General features: G+C 41.4%; 1 protein-coding gene across 1 annotated transcript in view; it reads right to left on the reverse strand.

The window, feature by feature from the left end:
* Positions 1 to 21,339, reverse strand: part of bsna (bassoon presynaptic cytomatrix protein a) — a 154,764-nt gene that overhangs the window by 52,427 nt on the left and 80,998 nt on the right. The window contains exons 3-4 of the mRNA XM_078253852.1: positions 18,648 to 19,893; positions 18,232 to 18,572 (exon numbers count right to left, since the gene is read on the reverse strand). Of these exons, the coding sequence (XP_078109978.1) occupies positions 18,232 to 18,572; positions 18,648 to 19,893 (1,587 nt within the window). The remainder of the gene's footprint in view (positions 1 to 18,231; positions 18,573 to 18,647; positions 19,894 to 21,339) is intronic.

The following is a 21,339-nucleotide window of genomic DNA, read 5'->3' on the forward strand; positions in this document are numbered from 1 at the left end:
TCCCTCCTCCTCATCATCCCGTCCCTTCCCCCTCCCTTCTGTGCTTCCGTGCACTAACCCCCCAACCCCCAGCCCAAAATCCTTCTTATCGGTTATTGGCTGGAACGCTGGAACACTGTTATGTTTCGTGGTGCAGGTTGGCACAGATTGTTTTTGTTGGCGTTTGTGGAGCCTGGGCTGTCTACAGAGACCATGTTTTTTTTACAGTGTGTTCAGGGGACAGGCAGCTCGCGGATAGTGAGATGTTTGCTGTATGTGACAAAAAAATGTTGTAGCCTAAAAAACGCGTGACATCGCTTAGAGCACCTTTAATTTACTGCTGATGTCATTAACATAAACTCAACACTGCACTCAACTTTTTTCATCGCTTTTAAGCTACGTAATACTCAACACCTTCTGCACCTATTGCAGATTCAAATCCAGTGGCACAAAGGACATTGTCCCTCTATTTCCTGCTGGGCTTTCAATGTGAAATATACACTGAAAGTGTTGATGTTCATTGAAAGTAACGTAAAAATTAGAGTTGAAATTATTTAGAGACAGAATTAGTGATTGGCTTTTATTTGTTTGCTCTTGCTAATGCTCTTAACGACTTTTATTTAATGGTATACAGTAACTAGTTTTCTCATCTCACTTATAGACATGTAATTTAATCAGGGCTTTAAATCATGTGTTTGATGGTACTTGGAAATAATATACATTTTGAGTCCGATATCCACATCAGCATGCATAAACCCGTATCATAACGTCAATAAAGCAACAGAAAATATAGGCAGAGGGAAAAAGAGTAGACAGAAAGAGAGAAAGTCTGAGTGGTAGAGGAGAACAGCTGGAAGGAAGGATGGAGGGACGAACATAGGAGGTAATGGACCACAAACACATCAGGCTTCAAGTCTTGAAGGTAGGACAGCCAGCAGAGAAAAAACACCACGCACAAACACCAACAGAATGGCACAGCCCGCCTGAGAATCATCCATTCAGTAAGCAGCACAGGGGAGGAGAACACAGTAAATGGATCTGGCTGGGTACACCCTTTAATTTCTCTCTTTCTCTCATGAGACCCGTGCCTCTCTTGCTCAGTATCGTGACCTCTGACCCTTTCTCTCTCTCTGGTTAATTCTCTTGCTCGCTCTGTCAGATTCGCTCTCTGTTTCACGGCTGAGTCATCATCTTAGTCATTCCCTTGAATTCTCTCTTCTCTCAATCCTTCACTTTCAATCTCTCCCCGCTTGTCTCCATTCATGGCTGTCTGGTGCTTCCCCTCTTTTCTCTCAGTCCTTTTTTCCATTCTCCCTCTTCCTCACTCCCTGTCCCGTCAGTCTCTCTGCCTGTCTTTCTTTTTGCCTTTCTCTCTCAAATGTAGATATTTAAGCAAAAAGAATGCCATTAGTTGCTTTACAGAGCAACAGAGATTTTACTTTGTAATACTCCATGTCTTATCTGTGTCTGTCTATGTGAGTTGTTATCTGGGAAAATGAATTCCCTGTATACTAATGCATGTGTGTCTGTGTGTATGTGCATCTTGGATGTAAATGTAAAGATGTACAGAGCTTACAAATCAAGTCACACCGTTATCTGTATCTACATAGACATATGCTTGAGTGATGGCTTGTTCATATGCACACACATATTTACACACTGTGTGTGTGTGTGTGTGTGTGTGTGTGTGTGTGTGTGTGTGTGTGTGTGTGTGTGTGTGTGTGTGTGTGTGTGTGTCACATCTTGGTAACTGTCAGTGTCAACGACGGGCAGTCACACATACAGGATATGACAGCTGATTGGCAGACGGACCACCAACATCAGTCATGGTAACCACAGAGGACATTGCCAGGCTGTCAGGGGGAGTTATACAGAAAAGTGGAGATATGAAGTTTTAACTTTTTTATTATTATGTGGACTTTAAGCAAGATAATAAATCCATATCAGCTAGTGACCCTGTGTCTATACAAAAACAAGTAATAGCAGAATTTTATTTTAACATGATTGTTTAAGATTCTACAAGATTTTCTTATATTCCTATTTTTGTGTAGACTCAGAGACTCCAAGGAGAAACAGCTGGCATCGTAAACCTTGAGCCTAGTTGAAGCTAATTTTTTCTTAAAGGACCTCAGTCCCTCACAACTGTTTTACTTTTAGCAGATAAGGGTGAAAAGGGCCATAACATTTCAACTGTCTCTTTCTGTCTTCTGAGATAAACAGGTGTTTAGGCTAAAGTTAGGAACAGGAGCAGAAGGGAAGGTTGTAAAAGGATTTGAGGATAGTTTCTACTATAAAGATGTGCTGAACTTTGTTTCAGCAGAAGACCCTTTCAGATGTGTTATGGTACCTGTGAAACTGTTTTCTCTGCATTTGCAAATGTAAATAAATACTCAAAGATCAAACTTTGGTTTAATTCTCAAGTAAGTCTTTATTGGTTTCATTCTTGTGTTTTTGATCCACACTCCTGCTGCTAACAAGAAAAACTTCCACTACAAACATTAATTTATTCTTTGGGTATGATGTTTCACATTATAAATTAAGATTGCCCCATTGCGCAATTTCTGCGGGATGGAAACATGAAGGATTTTTGCAATGATAGGTAATATTTCCCTCAGCGTAACCTGTGGAGGATCCATTTAATCATTCAGCACCTCCAGCTCTTGGATCCTCAACCATTCTATGACAATTGTGTCCATAGCTGGTGGTCACAAGCTTTGATAGAACATTTAATACTCATTCAACGGGTACTTATTTCTTTGTCACATTGAAACTGCCCCTTACTAGAACTGTCTCATTCATTCAATCACTCATGACAGTATATGACTCCAAACTTGCAAAAAGATTGTTTGGCGTCTGTTTTATCCTTTGAAAAAGAAAGGAATGGTTTTTGACAACCCCCTAAACAGGAAACAATACTTCTGATTTAAATGTGAATGAAAGAAAGTAATTGAAAGACTTTAAACTGAATGGAGTTCAATTATCCTCATTACTGTGGATCTTGCACAGTGGCAACATGAGTCCGGTCTGATCTTGTGACATTTCTCTACCGTCACTTTTTAAAGTTTTTGGTCATTACAGTAGGTTATGCAAGGTTTGATCTGATATTTTTGCATTGACTGAAGAAATGGAACTGTTGGTACCACGAAAGAAAGAAAAAGAAAGACAGAAAAAGGACAGTCAGATGAGACAAGTGTGTCTGAGTGATTCACTCTTTTCACTCAATCAATTCGAGTCGTGATGACTGCGTGTGTGTGTGTGTAGTGGGTTTCCTTTAAAGAGCACATTCTCCTTCTATGATGTAAAACGATGTAAAGTATTATGTGTGGTATTGTATGATCCCTCTTTCATACAGAAATAAACACATAAAAACTGTATAAATGGTGTGCAAGAGAGAGATAACATGTAAAGGGACTTCAAGGTGTTTATCTTTGATATGAAAACAAGAGAAACAGAGAGACGTAAAAAGAGACATTGCTCTTTATGTCAGTATTACCCACGCAGTACGGTAAGTCCCTTACTTACAACGGCTGCCAAGTTTCCTGCTGACGTCAGAGCTTAGAATGTTGCTCCAAGAAAAACGTATGCTGTGTTCAAAGATCCTGGGAAATCTTTGTGTCAAAAGGAAAAGACAAGCTAATGGTTTTTACCTATACAAAAACAGCGGGGACAAGGCACTTTTTTGTAATCATTTTTACCATTCACCTTTTGCTACGCTACAGTTTTAGCTTTTTATTTTGTCCAAGTACCTGGCGTAACACACAGGCCATACCTGCCGCCGTTCAGGTGCCTCGACCGACCAGTGCACTTTGAACCTGAGCCACCCATGCTCCCTGTCACGAAGACAATGGGAAACACATGTTTTGCTTTCGGGCTGAAACTTTGTTTCACAATATTTTGTCATTTTGATTATTTTTTTTTTTATAAATCAATGCTATTGGTCTCCCTTTACAACAGTGCCACAAATCTCTGACACAAGATGAGCTTCAAAATGCAGCAGCATGTCACACAGGGCAAACAAAATGTTGATGGAGCTTTTTTTTCTCGCCTGTATTTTTGTGGCTTTAATGACCACCTGCCAGCAGTGACTTCCTACTTTAAAGAGACGCAGTATCAAACTGCATTTCCTCTCGTCAGCCGTTACAGCTCAAGATCCAGTTTAAAGTCGACATATTTCTCAAACAGAAACCTCTGGCTCCGCGGCTACCTTTAGGGACAACAAGCTCCATGTCACACTGTTACTCCAGTCAGCCATATTGACTCAAGTAGATCAAGCCTCTACACTGCATACTGCTCAAAGAGAATCTTTCATTATGGCTCAGCAGCGGACTCAGTTCCATTAATAGTTTTTTTTTCTTCTTCATCTCATCTGTGCCCTCAGGCTTCGTCTTGGTAAAACAGTGCTCATCTTGTTTTCCATCACTGGCAATTGACAAAGCTGTTACTGAGGTCTATCTTAACACCACACTGGATCTCCATTACAGCTCTTATTCAGTGGTTTTGATGTGCACCGAGTCTCATTTTGACTCACCAGCTGCATTCAGTATGTCTCTCAAACAACTCTGATGCCATCAGAGATCTACCTCACTCGACCATCACTGTTCTCCATTTAGTTTTTCTGTGAGTAATTTTTCCATGTCAATGGTAATGTTATGCAGGTGTGTAACCATAGGGAAGGATGTTTTTTTCTTCTTCTCCGCCACTACGGCACAGTTTTACATATTGAGTTGTTTTTTTCTCCAAAATTCAGTTGTAAGCGCAGATTTATTTAAAATGTCAAACAATAATGTAACTTTAACACAAACAAATACAAATCTGATGCTCAGTGTGATGAACTACACAACTCCAGCAACTTCTGCTAATAGATTTTCAGATTGTGCAAAAATGAAATAAAACCAATGGTTGCCTGCAGGATGGGAAAATACATCGGAAACATGTAAGGAACACAAGATTTGTAGTATCTGTATATCTGTATATGGCCAAAAGTCCTGTCCATTAACTTTTGCACTTTTATTTTGATCTCAGGCTTTTTTTTCAGTGTTTGAGCTACAGTAGGCCCCTTGTTCTTTTTCAGAGAAATCTTAATGCTACAGCATACATTAGCTGTGTTTCCATTCAATTGTCAAGCGCAAAAAGAAATGCGAATTAGGTATGTGTCCATCAACTGGTTTGGCTCGAACAAACTAGACTACAGCGTAGTTTTGTCAGACGTTGGCGCTAAGTGCATGGCTGTAATCCCCCCATTTGGTTCAATTGGGCAAGTTTTAATTGTTCTTTGCTGTCACCGAGTATTGCCCATCTTTCATGCTGTCTGGAGATGAAGACACATTATGGGAATATCCGGGAAGACAAAGACAGCGGAAACAGCTGATCAGTCCTGTGAGGTTAAATGTTCTCTACGTCAGAACTAATTTTTCATGTATCATTTAGCTCAACAACTCTTTTTCGACAAAGGCAAATAACACCTCAGCAGGCGTATAAACCGTTTTTGCAGAATTGAGGAAGTTTCATCAAATATAGCTGTTTCCATTCAACTTTTCTAATGCTATATTTCAAAATGCACATCAAATATGTGAATGGAAAACAGCTAGAAACACAGCTAGCAGTATTTTTCACTTCGTGGCAGCAGCGTTGGGAAGAATCTTTCCTGTTTCAATCTGACAATGCATCTCTAGGTGAGTGATACCCCACTTGAATTATTCCTTCACACCTCTACACCTAAATAAAAAAATTTAGTCTTTCATTGCCTCCCAGCAGATGCTCTTTCGCGCTTCACCCTGGTGAAGGAATTCCCCTCTTCTCCTCCGCTATATTGCCCCTTTACCTTTGGCTTTTAACTGTTTTCAGAATCACACATTGCGCTTCTGTGGAAGTCTCTTTGTGTGAGGGGTGCTGCTAATCAGCTGTGTAGCCCAGGGAGGGGAACAGCTCTCCTCACTGACCCATTTAAAGGCAACATGGTGGAGAGAGTACTGAAAGTAGGACAGGAAAAATACAGAACTTAAAAGGTACTGCACACAGAAACTCACAGGCTAACAAACAGACAGCACACACACACACCTCTCTTCTCGAATCCCTCGAGATCTGCTGTTTTTTGCACCGACGATACACATATTGATCTGTCTCTCTCTGTCTCTTCCCCCGCACATTATGCCTTTATTTCAAAAGTGTCTTCACATAAGTGCCCTTGAGAGATCGTAAACTGGCTCCATTACTCTTGTAGAGAGGTGTTTTTGTTCCCAAATATATCCCCCCCATTGTGGACAACGTAGTAGTACATCTCTGATGTTGAGGCTCTCTGAGCGTGGCGCGATTTGACGTTCACAAGGAGAGCCGTTCAGCCTCTCTTACGGCCTCCACTTCCAAATAACACCACTACTACTGCAGGGTTCCCACACACACATGCAAGGGGAAAACAACGCAGACATAAGACAAGAAAATACTCTCATAAGATACACTCCTTTATTTTCTTGACTTATGTCACATGCACAAAGTGTTTTTTTTTTGTTTAGATAAAAAGCTGCTCGGATACAGCGACTAAAAAGGGAGCTGTAGCTCAGCAACAACACATGTTTTAGTAAAAGCCAACATAATTACTGCTTGTGATGAAGGATTATTTTCACAGATAACTATCTGTATAGAACTATTTATAGAGGGTGTGCTCACCTGCACTCCTGAAAAATTTAGCAAGGACACATTTTGGAACAGTACGTTTCCTTTCAAGCATCACCAGCTCCTCTGTGGTTACGAAGAGGGAACAAACTCACTGCCCTCCTTCTCATCGACTTCTCCTGCCACTGTCGTCTTTCTTTATGAGTTTATCTGTTGCACCACTGCCACTCACTGTATATCTGTATATCTAACTATAATTGCTAAACAAAGTAAGTCAGTGAACATTTTTCAGATGATGCTGTGAACACACAATGCCTTTAAATCAAAGGCAAAACTCTCTCTTGCTTTTTGAATGTTGTTTTGCAGTGCTTCTGCGCTAAAAATATTATTCTTTCATCACAAATTCACAGATATACAAATCTAATCACATTTCATTTTCTTTACTTCTACACACTGTTGTTGGTACATTTAAAATAAGTCAAACTTAAGTGTTTAGACATTTACACAAATTATTCTGTTTGTGCTGAACTGCATGTCATTTAGCTCACAGATCTCTATCACTGCAAAGTGTTTCCTCTGTGTATTTGCTGCAATTTGAAGAAAAGAAGTCTGATGAAAAGAGTGGAACCTTCATCTTATTTGTCTTTTACGCAATGATCTACTACCTAATTTGCTGTCACAAAAGGTAGTAGCAATAGCAATATATTACAACATACACATCGGTGAAAAACTTAAAGGAAAAACAAAGTCTTAGTAAGCTTAAATTCTTGCTTTATAGCACAGCCTTTTATTCTGGCAGGGAGCTTTATATTTGCAGAAACAAACACAAAAAGAACAAAAGTGCCAGAGATAGAGCTGTAACTCATCCAAACAAGAAGAGCTGAACACAACAAGAAAGTAAATGAGGAAGAGCAGAGGCAAATGTAGGGGGAAAGGATGGAGAGACGAGAAGATGAAAGAGTAGAGCAAGGGGAGACAGATTGAGGGGTGGAGGCAGACTGAAGAGGGAGGACAGAAGGATGAACATGGGTAGAAGAAGAAAGGGGAAAGATGCAGGAGCGGGATGAGTGAGGGAGGAGGGGATAGAGGATGATGTGGAGGAGAAATAGAACGTATAGGCCTGCAGGACAGGAGAGAAGGAGGACACAAACAGTGATGTTGTCAGACTAAGGAAGAGGAGGGAAGACTGTGGAGAGAGAAAAGAATAGAAGAGATGAAAGGCAGAGGGATACAATTAGAGGAAGAGGAAAGGGTTGAGAAACAGGAGTAAATGGAGGTAAACACTAAGGACAGGGGGAGAGAAGGAGTGATCGGAGATGGTTAAGGTGAGGTGGAAAACAACACAAAACAACTCCATCAAAAAGTGTGTGTGTGTGTGTGATTGATGAGGGTGGATAAATGGAACAATAGAGGTTAAAAATGATTTTACATTGGTAAAGTGTTTTCCACACCCATTCTCATCAACGGGACTGAGGTGGAGCGTGTCACCAGCTTCAAGTTTCTGGGTGTCCACATCTCTGAGGACCTCTCTTGGACCCTCAACACCTCTACCCTGATCAAAAAGGCTCACCAGAGTCTCTTCTTTCTGAGGAGACTCAAGAAGGTCCACCTGTCTCCTCAGATCCTGGTGAACTTCTACAGCTGCACCATCGAGAGCATCCTCACCAACTGTGTCACAGTTTGGTATGGCAACTGCTCTGCCTACGACCGGAAAGCACTGCAGAGGGTGGTGAAAACTACGCGATGCTTGCGTAAGGCGCGCAGCATCATCAAACATTATTCCCACGCCAACCACAGACTGTTCACCCCCCTCCCCTCTGGGAGGCGTTTCAGGTCTCTCCGCACCCGAACCAGCAGGTTCAGAGGAAGCTTCTTTCCTGCGGCTGTCACCCTACTGAATTCTAGCTCTGCATCCCGGTGACAATTAACCTACTTACTACTATTATAATGTCACTGCTACTACATTGCACATATCTGTACATGTTGTTCATACACTCTTCATATTACATAGCCATATTTATTCTGCTCTTATAAAACTGCAATATATTTCTTGTCCTGCCTATGCACCACCTGTCTATACTGTTTTTTTGCACTTCTGGTTGGACGCAAACTGCATTTCGTTGTCTTTGTACTTGTACTCTGCACAATGACAATAACGTTAAATCTAATCTAATCTAATTTTAGAAACAATAAAATAACAATAATCACTGTCAGTTTTTTTAAGTTTATGTCACAACAAATGAATGTCAGGCAGGTCTTTGTCAGTCTTTGGCCCCATCACACTAACAGAAACATCTTAAAATAACACTTGCAATACCCGCCTGACTAAACTAAGTGAGACAAACCCAGCGCGCTGTCTCAGTATACGTCATCTGCAGGTATTTAAAGAACAGAGAAGTCAAGTAAGCACGCGATGCCGGGCACAGACGTCAGTCTAAAAGGAAAAAAATACTGAGTACTTTAAGAGTTTGAAGTCTGCATGGGAGATGTAGATAAAAATAAAAAATAAAAAAGGGTTTGATGGGGATTCATGGTACATACATATGGTTTGAGATTCAGGACAGAAATATTTAAGCACATAAGTTTTAGGTCACTAAACTAACTTCAAACAGTCGACTAAAATGTTCAAGATACATTCAAATATTAAAGGCGTTCCTTGGGCATCACAGTGAATCAGTTTAATCTCACTCATGGAGAGGAATAGGTTGGAAACGTGTTGGGAGTATTTGGGGTCTCGATTTATTATTTATTATAAGTTTGAGAAACGTCAGCCTAAATGACTTTGAAATTAGCAGTTCAAATACTTAGTGACGCTAAATCCGAAAGCAATAATGGTATCTATTTTCATTTCACTGCTTTGGCAACGACTTGTTTGAATACAGTACATAGTTTTCAACTACACAAAACACTTAAAATATCCCCTTAAACAACTTCAGTTAGAATTTCTTTCCACAATGTAATGCCATGTTACATAATACAGCATATTTTTTGTATCAGCTCATTCATCACTGAAGCTGCATAAGATTATTGAGCGATCATCACTCAATCAAGGTCAATCTCTGAAATACATATGAGGAATTTGCAAGCTTTGACATCTTGACTACTGTAGACTTTAAAATACAACAGATGCCTGCGTATTTTCTGAAGACAACATTTCCAGTCGAAAATATGTTAAATGACCACCTTTGCAAGTTCAGTGCCCTTCAGAAACCAACGCATCCACTTCAGTGAGGAGAGTTTACAGTTAAGACTTACTGTCAGACTACCAGATGGTTATCTTTTTTCAGTGTCGTGATTTTGATGACCAATTCGATATGCAACTGGCTGAGAAAAAAAAGAAGAAAAGCCAACAACACACGCAGAAAAAGTTACTTGTGTTGCAGGTTTCGCAATGCATATTGTATGAATTCTTACAAAAAAGAGAAAGAAGTTTGGTGTACTGAATAAGTTAACAGCTCTAAGAGAGAAAGAGAGAGAGAGAGAGAGAGAGAGAGAGAGAGAGAGAGAGAGAGAGAGAGAGAGAGAGAGAGAGAGAGAGCTGCGGAAGACTTAAGAAAAATAGTAAATGAAAGAGAAGCTGAAATGAAGTTTCCTGCAAAGATGTAAGAACAGAGGAGGACAATTTGTGAAAAAGAGAGAAAAAAGAAAATAGAAATAAAAGGAGAAATGTAATAGAGAGAGGAGAAAAGGATGAAGATATGCAGAAAGTGGGAAGACTATACTGTATTTACACTCCTAGCAGGACAGTGATCAGAAAGTTGCCAGTTTGAATCCCACCTGGGAAAATCTGGGTGGGAGAGAGAGGATGAAAAAGGAGGCAGAGAGGACAAGATGAAAGGAACAGATGGAGAGGAGGCGGGTGGACAGACGCAGGAAGAGGAGAAAGAGGAGAGAAGGAGAAGAAGGAGAGAAGGGGATGGCGAGCCGTTGTATTATTAATTGTAGTGAAATGTCCTGAAGTGCAGGAGCGAACCATACTTCCATTAGGAGCTCTGTCACTCCTGCTGCTGCTGCCCTCTATTTTTGTTCTGATTTCTTATAGAGAAGCATGACTCACTTCATCCTTATTTGCTATCTTTGACTCCTCTCTCATTGCCACCTCTCCTCGTTACTGGCCCTCGTTTTCAATGCATGTCAGTAGTTTTGGACTGACACAAATTCTTGATACATTTATTTATATATTTTTGGATCATTTTGATCATTGTGATCTGGAAAAATGTAGTTTTTACCTATTTTAAGCATGCAACCAGTCACATTTCTTTGATTTGAATAGTAGCACTCATCTACACATCTTTAGTGAAAATGGCTAAATTGGAAATCAGATTCAACACACATCCAACCAACAGTCACAGTGAAGCAGTGAACACAATTAGGAGCCAAAGAAAGATGTAGAATAGAGGGAAGGAGTAAAAGATTAGGAAACAAATACAAATAAAAAAAATCAGTTTGTACTGTTTCAAGAGGCTGACCAGCACAGCTGAACGGAACTTGTTTTGACACACACACACACACACACACACACACACACACACACACACACACACACACACACACACACACCTTTATTACTACCAACAGTGGACTATCATTCTACACTGACCAAGTGTGGACCACAATTTATAGTCATTCAAATAGAATAGTATTGATTATAAATAGGACTACCTTTGTCCCTTGGATCTAATTGTGTACTTGGCTAAATGTTTAATACATTTATGAGAGGGTCATCAGCATGACCTACAGTGGAGCTCCAAAATGTCCCCTGTTTACTGTTGGATAAGTACGCAAGTGTGCACACACAAACATGTACACACACGGGTTGTTAAATTGACTGCAGAGCCACAGTGAAGTGGATTACTGTGACTTGGACATCACAAGCTGATGATAAGGATGGTTAGAATATATTTAGTTACTTACGCCGTTTATTTGTTTGGTGTTGACTAAATGTCACAGTTTATGGAACATTATGCAGCTTCTGTTTTAAATGTTCTTCTTGCTGTTTCCTCGCTCCATTCATTGGTTTCTCTCTGGGTGTTCTGCCCTCTACTTATCAATTTACAGATTGTTATTCTTTTATTGTTTTTTTCCTTAGTGGAATAGAAAGCAGTGGGGGACAATAAGTGAGCACAACAGAGAGCAGCGAGATGCAGGGAAAAGGTAAAGGGACAGAAGAAGAAAATAATCAAAAACTAGCTCTACCCCATTAACCCTAATGACCCCCATTGTGCTGATAGCAACCTTTAGAATGACCAATCAGTGGTTTGGGGGAACTTGTATGTACACACACGTAATTAAAACACACAGAGAAACTCCTCAAATTACCGACGTTAACTTTTTGGCCACTGTGGCATTTTCCTGAGGCAGAGCGTCTGGCTCACTGTGTGAGTGAGCAGACTTTGCAAACAGATAGTTACTACAGCATGTAAAAAGAAACTCCTTTCACTGTGAAAACCAATGTGAAAACCATGGAAGCTGCTCTAGATTGCTCTAGATATTGGGGGGATAACGTGTAGTCCAAGAGTTGTGGGGGCAGCACTTCTCTGTCAGAAATGCAACTGGTGTGTATGTTGCTGTTCTGCCTCATTTTTTTAATCAAAGAAGTCAGTCAATAATCAGATCTTTTCCATCATGCTTTGGTTTCTTCAAGTTTAGACAGTATCATGTGGGGAGAAGGAGCAGTTTCAGTTTAGCATTCTGGTCCTTTGAAGGACACATCTTCATGGGGTGTGTCCTTCGCAGAGTCCAGCCTCTCAATTGGAATCTTACTCATATACACACAAACACACACACTACGTGTACAAACACACCAATGCAGATTAAATGTCACAATCCCTAATCAGTTTCCTTCAGATGTGCAGACTCACAAACACACAAACACACACACACACACACACACACACACACACTCAAAAACACACACACACACTCAAAAACACACACTCAAAAACACACACACACACACACAAAAACACACACACACACACACAAACACACACACACACACACACACACACACTCAAAAACACACACACACTCAAAAAAAATACACACACACACACACACACACACACACACACACACACACACACACACACACACACACACACACACACACACACACACACACTACACTGTATAACCAGGTGTTAGTGAATGAGTGAATGAGGCCATTTCTCTGTCCAGTCTGTCATTCAGGCTTTTACAGCTGTCATCACTGCTGCCGGAACAATTATTAGGATTACTGCACCCAGTCCACCTGGATGTGTGTCTAAATGTGTCTAAGTGTGTGTGTGTGTGTGTGTGTGTGTGTGTGTGTGTGTGTGTGTGTGTGTGTGCGCGTGCATGTCATTATTCAGACCCTCATGATGAGTCTGTTTTACCAGACACTAAGTTATTCAGTTTAATATATTTTCATGTTGAATTCTGAGCTCAGACTGTTGCTTATATATACACAACATACACCACATATTCTCAGACACTCCCTGTCCCTTTCAAGCTCCATTAGATTAGACAGGACTGATAAGAATAAATGTTATATGGAAAAGGGAAAGAACGAAGGGATGAAGGAAACAAGTAGAGAAGCAAAGAGGACAGAGAGGAACAGAAGGGACAGGATAAACCGAGTGACTTTTTACTTTTCTGTTCCAGGAGACACTGCCTCCCCCTTACATATTTTATCGGTCCCGCTATTTATATATATAAAAATAACTTTGCTGAATTATTGATAAATCAAGTGAGCGCTATCCTCCGTGTCTCTCTATCACACAGTGTTCCTGTCATTCTCAAACAATAACACTAATCTGCACCGCTTTGTCATTTTCAGTAAAAGCACAAGGCTGTATTCTGTATTTTTTGCATGGACGCTTATCGAGTTTACTAAGCACAAAAACTATAAAGGCAGAGAATAACTTCCTGAAGAAAAGTAGAATTTATTGGGTAAAAATGTCACTACTGAGATGACTTAGAGGTTTAAATTATACCTACTAAAGCCCTATTCACACGGAACTAGTAATGTCAGGGAGATTAAAAATGATTATAATGGCAGATCAAAACAGATCGGGACAGTACTTGGGGACGTCTAGTAATTTGTAATAATTGCGGAGGTAGTCTGTGATCTTAATCCCATGCAAGTCTGCCATGCCTTTAAATTCTCAAGTGAAGATTCCACCGCAAATGACCTACCATATTTCCCCAAACACAGAGGTTGTGTAATAATATTATTCCAGTGTGAATCGGTATCTCTGCGATACGGGGTTGTATTGGTTGCATTGGCAATTATAAAGGAAAGCCTTGACAACATACTATGTGGGGGATAATGTCAGTAAATTTGAGTAAAATACAGACTTTACTTATCCCGTGCGAATGCACCGCACAAACACGACGTCTATAGCCGTAGCAGCTCTGTGAGGCTGCACTACTTAGGCACAGTAGTACTTTGAGCTAAATGCTAACATCAGCATGCTCACAATGACTAACAATGACTGCCATCTTAGTGTAGCATGCAAACTACAATGTCAACTTCATAAACGGGAAACGAGAATGTCAAAAAAGAATCCATCCAATGGTTGCTGATATATTTCAGTATGAACTCAAGTTCAAAAACTGATTGACAGGCCGACGTTTCCATCCCTAGAGTAGCTAAAAAAACCAAGGCCTTTAGAATTCAGATGAGCAAATTTAGCTTACTGTAACTGCCCTATCAGTCAAACCTCATCAAAAAACGTACTTCAGTGATCTCATCGCTCCTTTGACGTCATCTTTCCCACCCTCTCTTTACTTCCCTCACTTGATTTTTTTTTTTACAATCTTTGTCTCTACTGTTCTACTTACTGTCTTAGTTGTGGGTGTGTGTGTGTGTGTGTGTGTGTGTGTGTGTGTGTGTGTGTGTGTGTGTGTGTGTGTGTGTGTGTGTGTGTGTGTGTGTTCCCTCTGGACCGAAGGTTGCACGTGATTCAGCTCTACATGTCTGGTTAAAACGTTTCCTCTCCTAATCGTTTACCTTTCTCATTCCTTTTTCTATATGTCATGTCATATCCATCTTTGTGTATGGTCTCCATCTTCCCCAGTCCTAATCAACATTTTTTCCTGGCTTTACTAGGACTCAAAAGTTAGTAATTAACAAATACACTGTGTCATCATCATCATCTGATCTAATTTCTAATTTACTGAAAGAAAGAATTTGATCTGCCATTATAATCATTTTTAATCTCTCTGACATTTCTCTCGCCTCCTCTTTTCCTACTGTGTACGTTCTCTTTTCTGTTTCATTCACTTCTTCTGGAGAGCTGCAGGCCTTAACCCACATTACACACACACACACACACACACACACACACACACACACACACACACACACACACACACACACACACACACTCTCTTTATATAATATGTCTTCTTTATATCTGCATGTACAGTATGTAACGGTTAATGGCGTTGATTTCTTACGGTCTAAATAACATTTTGAACCACTCTTTTTATTGCTGTGTGTGTGTGTATTTATCATTATCCTGTACACAGTAGTAGCACTTGTATATAACTGTGTATATTATCTCTAGGTCTATCTTGAGGCTGTGACAGTACATTACATTACAGTACTATTAACAACAGTACTCCCCAGAGACCCTGAAGGCATCACGCTGCCTCAAAGTAAATACAGCACAGGTCATTCGCAATCAGCCTGACGGACTGACTGATTTACACGCATCCTTGCTTCTTTCTGTCTTTTCTTTCATCTATTTCTTCTCTCAAATTGTCTTCCCTCAATGCTTATTTCCCACATTATCCCTTTCTTCCATGCACCCTTATATATCTCTTTCCTTGCTTGACTTTCTTCTGTTCTTTGACTTCCCTCCTGTACGCCTACTTATTTCCTCCTTAAGACTTCTCTTCTTCCTTCGTTACATACATCCCTCCCTTCTTCCCTAAATATTCCATTTCTTGCATTATTACTCTAAAACCTACATCCTGAAGTTTCGTCGTCCCCTTCTAAGTTCCTTACTTAGTTGTCTTCCTATCTTTTCTGTTGCATCCTTTCTTCCTTCTTTTCACCTCTAAACCTGGGTCTGGATCGATAAAGGGGAGAGGAGAGAGCAGTCGGCCTTTACACCCGTTTCATTGTGTCATGAGCGGAATCACTTTGGAGGAAAGAAAGAAAGCATAATTGAAAAGGATGTCTGTTTTGTGATTCTCTCGAACCCATCATTTCCTCTCATCCTTTGCCTTTTTGCACTTGCATGGTCTTTATCTTTATTTTTCTATCTCTCTTTCCCTTCGTCTGTTGCCTTTTCTCAACCTTCCACTCTCTCATGCTTTCTTCTCCTCATCTATCTCCATTTCCTGTTTCTTTTATGTCCTGCTCAGAATATTGGCCTTTTTTATTTCACCCTTTATCTTTCCTTTATGCTCTTTCTTCGACCTACTCCTATGGAGTTTACCATGAAAAAAGCGTGTTTGTTAGCATGTAGCATGTAGCATTGTAGCTGACAAAGCAAGTTGGTTTCTTTCTATCTAGCCTGTCTATTGGTTTGCCAGATTTGTTCTCTCAGCAGTTGAACTGAGCTTCAGTATGGTCACCTTAGATTATGCCATGGAGGTATACAACATGAACTCTTGTGTTGTTACAATTTGTACCAGGTGTTTCTTTTTAATCTATGTTCCAAATAGGCAAAATTACTAATCTGTAAATGTCGATTGTTACCAACATGTAAATGTCAAATACAGGTCACTGTAGCTCAAAGGGATGGCAGAGAAGAGAGGAGTAATGGTCTTCCATTTACCTCTTGTCACTAAAAGAAAATGAGATACATGCTGTATAAATGAGTTAATACTGGCCCCGTGGTTGTGCATGTTTGTGTGTTTGTTTATGTACATTTTAGCTATTTTTAGCCATTTCTACACTCCCTTATCACTCCTTATCACAGGTATACACAGGACAAGTTACAGCTACCACAGAAGGACAGAAAGACAAAAGAGTTTGTAAAAGAACAGAAAACAGAAAATCGGAAATGAAATATAGGCCTGTAAACAAAATCGGAAATCGTATGTATCGTATGTACGTGTTTGGGGGGATAATTTTTTTAATTAATTATTTTACCTAGAATCCATTTTTCTTTCTTTTTTTTATGATTCATCTAAATATTTTCTGTTTATACGCCGACGGCAACTACATCATATCTGTTTCCAACAAAAAACAGAGCAAAAGCAGAAAATGCAGAAAATACGTTATGTACTTCTTTACAAATGAAAAAAATGTCAGACTGACTGACTGACTGACATGTGACGTGCATTCTTCTTAGAAAACAATTAGTTTTTAGAAATGTCTCATGATATATCGTCTCTAGAAGTGTATTATTCAACTTTTGTTTTTGTTAAAGAAGGAAAAAAAAATCGCAATACTCAATACTATCGAATTGCAATACTTCTAGAATCACAAGAAATGAAAACCGCAATACAAATTAAATCAGCACCCATGTATCGTGAAAGAATCAAATCGGGACAAAAGCATATCGTCCCAGTCCTAATAAACACTGACAATTTTAAAAGCAAAAGAATGGAGAAAAGACAGTGAACTCCTCAGAGGAAAGATGAGAGGTTCAGGTCTAACTGCACTCACACAGCGAATTGAAAGATTCCAACAGTGAAATGAAAAGCATTTTCTATTAGTGCTGAATAGTATCGATTGTCTGAGAAGAGATGATTCTGATGTGTGTGCGTGTCTGTGTGTGTGGGAGTACAGTTCTTGTTCTTAAATATGTATGTGTAGTGTAACACTATAGGTGACAGGCCGGGCAAAGGAAACAGCCCACCTGATGGAAACAGAAAAAAGTGTGGTTTAAGTGGTACTGAGCAGAGAATGTGAGCGTAGCGGGGAGCTTTTGGATGGAGCACAGAGTGGATTTTTAAAATGTTTGAGTCTAGCCTTATCTCAAGCTCCATCCCACTCCAATGTCGCTCTGGTATTGCTCACACCATGAGTTTGAAGCATGTCTCTGTGTTACTGCAGCAAAGTACTTGCAGATGAACGGCGCCCTCCCTCCAGTGCCTGTCATCCGGAAGACTTTTGGCTGTTTGTTGACTTTTTGGGCTTAAAGGGAGGATGGGCACTGTTCATCTGAAACAACAGCTTTTTTTGCTTTTTTTGGAATGATTTGAGTAGAGGGGGTGAAATCTGAGTTGAGCGCAGAGCAATATTAAGCGGAGTAGCCGGGAGCAACTTTGATCGGGGGGAGCAGAGGGAAAGAATAGCTCCGTAAAGGAGGAGCGGAAATTGTGATCTCTCCACTCCGATCACGTGCTCTGGTCCTTAACATAACGTTAACATAACATAACATAACAACGCGGTAAAATTAGGCAACATAGCTACCTAAAATGACAAATGGTGAGTGGGGAGTATTACAGCAACTTTAGGAGAACAAGTATGTGCCCAGTTGGATTATCACCTGTGTTAAACTGTGGGAAATGTGAAATAGTGTATTATGTCAAATGTCATTTTCTGGTTTTGCATCTGTCCAAAGTATTTTTTCCTCCTCAAACGGCACTGTGTACGACAATAAGTTGTCAAACGTGTTTTGCTTGCATTCGTATTTGTGTGTGAGAGACTTTGTGTGTACATTGTACTGCATGTATGTATAACACTCCTCTTACCTCCACCAGATGCGGTGTGGGGTTGAAGCCACACAGGTTACACACTTGGCTGTGACACTGCGTACAGCTGTTGTAGTTGGGCGGGTCGGAGCTGCCAATGTTCAGTTCCGTTTTACAAAGAGGACAGTTCACTTTAGGCTTCACAGGCTCTGGAGCAGGCACAGGGGCCGCCATGGGCTCCTGCTTCTGCTGCACTTTCTGCAGATGAGCAGGTGTTTGCTGATGTTGTCCTTGTTGCCCTTTTTGATGATGCGCAGGCGACTGCTGTTGCGGCATTCCTTGTTGATGGGGCTTGGTTGGCTGCTTCTGGGTTGTTGCATGTGGTCCACCCATTTGTGGACTGCCCATTTGAGTACCGCCCATTTGGGTACCTCCCATTTGGGTACCTCCCATTTGGGGACCTCCCATTTGGGGACCTCCCATTTGGCTAGGCGTATGAGGACCTCCCATTTGGCTCTGCGTATAAGGACCACCCATTTGGCTCTGCATTTGAGGACCCCCGATTTGGCTCGGCACATGAGCACCCCCCATTTGGCTCACTGCATGAGGACCCCCCATTTGGCTCGATGCATACGGGCCACCCATTTGAGTTGGAGCATGAGGGCCCCCCATTTGGCTAGGCGCATGAGGACCCCCTGTTTGGCTCGGCGCATGAGGGCCACCCATTTGAGTTGGAGCATGAGGGCCCCCTGTACTGAATGGTTTGGTGCCAGGGGCCCCTTGTTGTTGCTGCTTGATGTCAGTAGTTGCATTACTGAATACCACTTTGCCTCGTGCAGGGCTTGGCTGGGTGGAGGCGGTGGCTAGAGGGTCAACATTGATCAGGGTACTCGCCTGATTGAGCAGCGATGCTCCGAAACCAAACAGTTTGGTCAGGCCATCCTGGGCAGGAGGAGGCGCCTGACTCTGAGGTCTGTGGGCTGGGGAGGAGCCGGCGCTTCTGGTCTGGTCATGGTGCCGTGCCATTGACTGGTGCATCGGGGAACCGCGACCCAAATCGGGCTGGGACGGAGCCTTGGTCAAGCCAGGGAGAGGCACAGCGCCAGGGTGGGGAATCCGTGGACCCCCTGGCTGGTTGGGGCCACCTGCGGGACCTCCAACAGCTCCTGGAGCCCCGGGACCTCTCTGGGAGTACGGGTCAGACCTCATGCCTTGCTGAAAGGACCCTGGTTGAGTCTGGGGTCCGCCAGGGCCTGGGTGTCTCTGCAAGCCTGGTGAGGTATGAGGCTGAGTCTGGGGCCCTGTCTTGGATGCAGGGTATGACTGGGGCTGAGACTGGGGATACTGCTGGGACTGGGCGTATGGTTGGGACTGGGAGTATGGCTGGGACTGGGGGAATGGCTGGGACTGGGGGAATGGCTGGGTTTGGGAGTGTGGCTGGGTCTGGGAATAGGGTTGAGTCTGGCCGTAGGGCTGGGACTTAGGCTGAGACTGAGGCGGTTGCTGCTGCTGCCGCTGAGTGGGCTGACTCTGTGCCAAAGGTTTGGGCTGTGCTGCTGCTGCCGGCTGTATTGGCTGAGGTGCAGGCTGCTGAGGCTGGACGATTGGTTTGGCTTGGTGAGACGGAGAGTGAATCTGCTGTTGGCTCATAGAGCGAGGCGTGGTCATATCAATGCCAAGAGCTCTCTGCATCTGACAATTCAGACACAGCCACTCCTGGACCTGCAGACAGAGAAGAGACAGGTTTCATGTTATTTAACCTTGCCCTTGGAAAAAATTATTTTAGCTCGTCTATTTGACAATATCACACATTCCAACTCTTCATTGAAGCTACATATCTATACTATATATATATATATATATATATATATATATATATATATATATATATATATATATATACTATATATTTTCAATCCATAAAAATGGAAATATTCTATAAATATTAAAAATTCTAGATGTATTGATCATCGTATACATAATTCCCCAAATGTATTGTGACATATTTGGTATCCTTCAGATCTCCACCCGAATTTAAAATTAGGTTCTGCTCAACATGCACAACATGTGTTTTAACTGACTGGGTCTGTGAGGTCATTAAAAACAGGTCGATGATGCCGTTTGCTTTAGTGATGTAAGAAAAGTCTTAGGGCTGAAACAAGGTAAATGAAAGAAATAATAAAATGATGATGATGATGATGATGATGATGATGATGAAAACATATAATAAAATAAATAAAATGAAAGAAAAGGAGGAAAAGGAAGATAATAAATGAAGATAGAGGACAGTGTAGATATAAAACATTGATTTTCCCTTTCAGAGCTGATTGCTATTGACTACTTTAAAATATCATCGCTGACTCAGACAGGGTGCAACAGTGTCTCATCTATTAATTCAGCCAACTTCAAAGCTGCAGATGATAGAGAGAGTGCATTTGGATGGCTACACATAGAATATGGTCCATCTTTCTTCCCGTGGAAAACAGAAGTGCAGAGAGAATAGTTGTAATCAACCAGAAATAGAGGGAGAGAGAGAGGTAAATCAACCACAAATTGACTGCAGCGCTGGGTGATTGCTGAGCCGAAACCACAACCGGAGTGAAAAATCTCTCACAGACACACACATAAATCCACATGGGTACATAGGTATGCACATCAAGACACAAACAAATATAATAAGAGATGCACACAGTCAAAAGAAATTGATACGAAACACTCCTCAGCATCTAAAAATAAAAACAAAAACATCACCCCACTTCCTCCTCTTCTCCATGTCTTCCTTCTTCATTCTCTTCTTCCTCCAGATGAGAGCTGATACTCCCTTGTGTCCAGACCTTGCTTGGCTCTCTAATTTCTCCCGACTGCAAAAAGCACACAGCTCCTCTCTGAACTGTGTCAACCTACTGCTCTCATCCTGTCTGTCCTACTGTAGCTTTGCATCCAACACAGCCACCCAGCTGCCATAAATAGTGCAATTATAGCTCCTCTGCAACCAGAGCAATGCTAGTAAATCTGTGCACGTTTCAAGCGTTTCTCCCATCCCCTTTTCTTCCCACAATGCAATGCGCAAACGAACTGTATCACCCCGCCCACTATTCACTGAACCCCCCCCTGAGGTTTTTCTTGCTAAAGGACAAGTTGGCTCCTTGAATTTGAAGGGAAAATATG

This window comes from Sander vitreus, chromosome 7 (genome assembly GCF_031162955.1).
Source record: "Sander vitreus isolate 19-12246 chromosome 7, sanVit1, whole genome shotgun sequence".
In the NCBI taxonomy this organism is placed as follows: Eukaryota; Metazoa; Chordata; class Actinopteri; order Perciformes; family Percidae; genus Sander; species Sander vitreus.